The sequence below is a fragment of the Cervus canadensis genome, chromosome 3 (assembly GCF_019320065.1).
Source record: "Cervus canadensis isolate Bull #8, Minnesota chromosome 3, ASM1932006v1, whole genome shotgun sequence".
Classification (NCBI taxonomy): Eukaryota; Metazoa; Chordata; class Mammalia; order Artiodactyla; family Cervidae; genus Cervus; species Cervus canadensis.
In genome coordinates, this window is record NC_057388.1 from 83,771,504 (window position 1) to 83,775,790 (window position 4,287).

Genomic DNA, 4,287 nt, shown 5'->3' on the forward strand with positions numbered 1-4,287 from the left:
GTGCAGTTCTTGGTAGGTGGTAAGCACTACCTAAATATTATACCTAAATATTAGCTATTATTGTAATAGTTAATATTATACTGCCTTATCATTTCTATATCTGAACTACTAATGAGTAACCAAGTTGATCAGTCTGATGGTTCTTTCCTTTCCCTGCTTTTTCTTGAAAGGTTCAAAGATTGCAGCAAATGTTACTTTTAAGAAGTTGAGTAAACACAGAATGAGAAGCCCTAAAGCAAGGTGCTGAATTAACAGACAGGCTAATTACTTCCTGAATACAAATGAACAGGGCTCTTTGTAGAACTAGCAGGAGGGACTGTTAATGGGCTTTTGTTTTAGAGAGGGATGGATTGATATTCCAGGGAGAGCCCTGATGAGAACCCTGACACCATCTGCCTCTCATAACCTATTACTAATACGAAAACAGTAGCCTTGCAAATCTGCATAATCTCATATAAATCAATGCACTCACATTCTAATGTGAGCTCCATCAGGACAGAGATTTTTGTCTACTTTGGGTCATGGCTGTAGTCACAGAGTCCAGGCAAGCGTCTGAAAAATAGCAGGCTCATAATAACTATTTCTTGAATGAACTGAATCAATGAAAAATCTTGACCTTTCCTTTAAATAGGATTAATATTAAAAGCAAAACAAACAAAATAGCAAGCTTTGTTCCTTCCTGATGACTGACCTGAGAATGCTGGTTAGCAGTTTAAGCAAGCAGAAGGAACAGCATGTGAATGACAGCAGGGTGAATATATACAACTAGCCAGTATTCCAGAAGCTGTGGATTTGGTTATGCCTTCACTGGAATATGTGGTGTGGAGCCAAGCCACACTTAACTTCGACTCATGCACATGTGACAGATTTGAATTACAAATATTTTGTCCAGCATCTGACTAACTTTAGTGTCTATATTTACATTTTATTTCTCTCCCCAGGTTTTCAGAAATCTTTTCCACAAAGTGACACTTTTACTCTCTGCAAACATTTAACTTACTTCCAGCAGTTTCTACTCAAGCTTTGACTGGCTAAAACAATCAGCGTGACAGAGAAGAGGAGAAGCAGAATTGAGCTGATCTCCCAAAAGTTCTGCTGTGAAGTGAAAGTGTTAGTCGTTTATCATGTCCAACTATTTGTGACCTATGGACTGTAGCCTGCCAGGCTCCTCTGCTCATGGCATTTTCCAAGCAAGAATACTGGGTTGCCATGCTCTCCTCCGGGGGATCTTCCCAACCCAAGGATCAAACCTGCATCTCTTATGCCTCCTGCACTGGCAAGTGGGTTATTTACCACTAGTACCACACGGGAAGCCCTTTTACAGTGTAGGCAAGCTAATAATTTGAATAGGAATACATATTCATTTGTATACACTTCAAGCTTTCCTAATTATCTTTATAACAAAAACTGAGAAGGTATTAGTCATCCTTGGATGAGCTATACTCAATTCTACTTGTCTGTTCTAAATATAATAAAAACCCAGCAAACAAATTTAAAGTACATTGTTAATTGATTAGATATGATTTCTCAAATGGTTCACATCATCTTATTTAACTTTGGAGCTTCCAGACTTTAAGAATGAGTCACCAAAGAGCTATCATTGATTTATAATGAACATTATCACATTGGACTTTAGTCCAGGAACTCTGTGTGGGACCCAAAGGAAACGGAAAAATGTTTACAAGTGAGCCATGGCAGAAATAGGCTGAAAACACATATCTGTATTCTCCAAAAACAATCAGGGCTAGTGCAATTAGGGTGAATATTCTAGTTCATTTTATTCCATGGGATTGCTTCTACTCTTGAAACCCCATATAGAAAAGAGTCCTTATGGTTAGAACACTATTAAGGGTGGTATAATTTTGCATGGCCCTTGCACATGTAAAGTAGACATTTTATATGACTGCATAAGGACTAAAATTTACAGCCAAAGATAACACAAGATCTGATTAAAGTTAACACATTTGGCGTTTAAGGTTAATCCACATTGGAAAGCAATCATTTCCAGGAAGGAGGTCGTTTCTTAACACAGTGTTACCTGTCTGAGTTGCTAGAAAAGATTTCTTATCTAAAAATCGATTCATAGGGTGTCTTTTCAAATTTGTCAGCTTCTTTTCATTTGTGTGCTATACAGAGGCACTTTAAAAGCTATTAATTGTAGTTTCAGGAGTACAAGACACTGGATTTCAGCAGTCACTGGTAAACATGGCAGGAAATTAAAATGACATTGGATTAAAAGGAAAGTAAACAAATCATTAAATCAGAAAACTTCCCCGAATCTTGTAAAAATCACTGGTCTCTGAGTTGAAGAACTACCTTACTTAAAAAATAAAAAAAAATTAGTAACTATCACCCACCTACGTCAAATAAGTGCAAATAAGTGAATACTACAGCTTTCTGATGTTAAGGTATGATGGTTTGCTGTTTGGACTAGTGAGGGTTTTAAAATATTGATGAGTTAAGTACTTTGAGTTACATTTCCAGCAATATTTCAAAGTATTAGAGTATTATGCATACGTTCCCAATAGAAAAACTAAAATGTCGAATAAAACAGGTTGGAAAAGTTTAGTAAAAGGTATAAAAATTAAAAGGCTAAAAAAAAAAACAAAAACCCTCCGTTTTATTGTGTAAAAATAAATCGCCTTCATTCATGACAATCCAGTGCCCTTTTTTTTTTGGTCTTAGTTAGTAGGTACGTATTGCACCCGCCACAACACGTTGGAAAGTAGGTCCTGGTACACACTAAGGAATATCCAACCAGGTAAATACATCAGCGTGATAAGGCCCATGAAATTGAGCGGATAGTGAGAATAGTCCCAGGAACAGGCTCCCCAAGTGCGGAGTCCCAGGCCCCAGGACAACTCCCACGCGTAGATGAAGATCACGTAGAAGGGTACTCGCTTCCAGGCGCCCCAGCCCCGACTGTAGTGGAGGTGGAAATAGAGCTTTTCCACCGCAAAACTACAGCTGCCGTACATAAAGAAGGACCAGAGCGACGTGTGGCCGCTGCTCGTCCCGTCCCCGGGCCCCAGCAGGTTAAAGAAGAAGGTGAAGAAGATCTCATCCAAAAAGCCGTGCATTCCGAAGAAAAGGAAGCGGAGCGGGCCCGGCAGCCCCTGGTTGGGGGCTCTCCCGGCGCCCCTGGGACCGCGAGGTCGCCGCCGCCGACCACCGGCTGTCGCTGGGGCCCGGGCGCCGGCAGGGGCGAGGGGCGCGCCCCGCAGCTGTTGCCGCCGCTGGTACCGCAAGCGCAGGAAGCGCTTCAGGAACACTTGGCAGTGATACAGAGCCAGCACGTACTGCACGGCCAAGTCCAGCGCCCCCGGCGCCGCTGCGCCCCCCGGCCCGCCGACCCGGCGGAGCAGCGCGCCAGCCAGGGTCTGCAGCCCCACGTGGGCCGAGGGGTAGAGGAGGAAATTGAAGACGAAGGCGCTGGGGCAGCGCCGCTGCTGCAAGTAGACTTTCTCCAGGGCCAAGTGGGTGAGCGAGTGCAGGAGGCAGCGGTAGGGCGAGGAGAAGCCCAGCATCCGGAGGTCTGGGCGGCGAGCGAAGCGCCGCGCCGCGGACAGGAGCACGTCCAGGGTGACCCCGTGCATCCCGTAGAAGTAGAGGCGCATCCAAGCGGGCAGCGCGGCGCCCTCGGCCGGCGCTTCAGCAGTGGACAGCGGCTCCTGGCAGCTGGCGGCAGCCTCGCTTCCCCGCCCTCCGGGGGCCCCCGGACGCCTCGCCGCGCCGCCCCTCCGCGCGGGACCCTGGTCGTTCGCGTCGCTGCCGGCCATCGACTCGGAGGCTGCACGGGCGCCCGATCCCACGCCGCCACCGCCGCCGGGTGCGCGGAGCTGCTGGGCGGAGGGGCCGAGTCCCGCTCCGCCCTCCGGCCGCGGCTGGCCTCCGGGGGGGCGCGGGGAGCTCGGTCCCGGCCGCGACCCGGAGGCGGCCGGAGTTGCTGCGATCCGGGGACGCGCGGGCCGCCCGGCTCGCGGAGTACCCCCTCCGCGGCCCCGCGGCGCCCTCGCCTGCAGTCCCCGGCGAGGTGCCGCCGGCCGGCGCCCGCGCTTACTCTGCGCGGCCTATCGGGCGCCGAGGCCCGGCGAGGGGCGGTGGCGCTGGGGCCGCGAGGAGAAATGCAGACGCTGGTGCAAACCCCATCTCCTCCGCGGCTCAGCCCCGCCGCCTCTGCTGCAGGCTGTGGAAGCGTAACGCGAGCAGCGACGCCCCTGCCCCCGGCCCTCCCCATGGCCCTCTCGGCCCGGGTCGACCGACCTCTCCCGCCTTCGCTGCCCCCCT

The 4,287-nt window shown here is 49.2% G+C and overlaps 1 protein-coding gene across 1 annotated transcript; it reads right to left on the reverse strand.

Moving 5' to 3' along the window:
- Window positions 1-1,949: 1,949 nt before the first annotated feature.
- Window positions 1,950-3,922, reverse strand: TMEM229A (transmembrane protein 229A). Its single transcript, XM_043462406.1, has one exon. The coding sequence runs from the start codon at window positions 3,777-3,779 to the stop codon at window positions 2,682-2,684; it is 1,098 nt and encodes a 365-aa protein (XP_043318341.1). The 5' UTR covers window positions 3,780-3,922; the 3' UTR covers window positions 1,950-2,681.
- Between the last annotated feature and the right edge of the window lie 365 nt (window positions 3,923-4,287).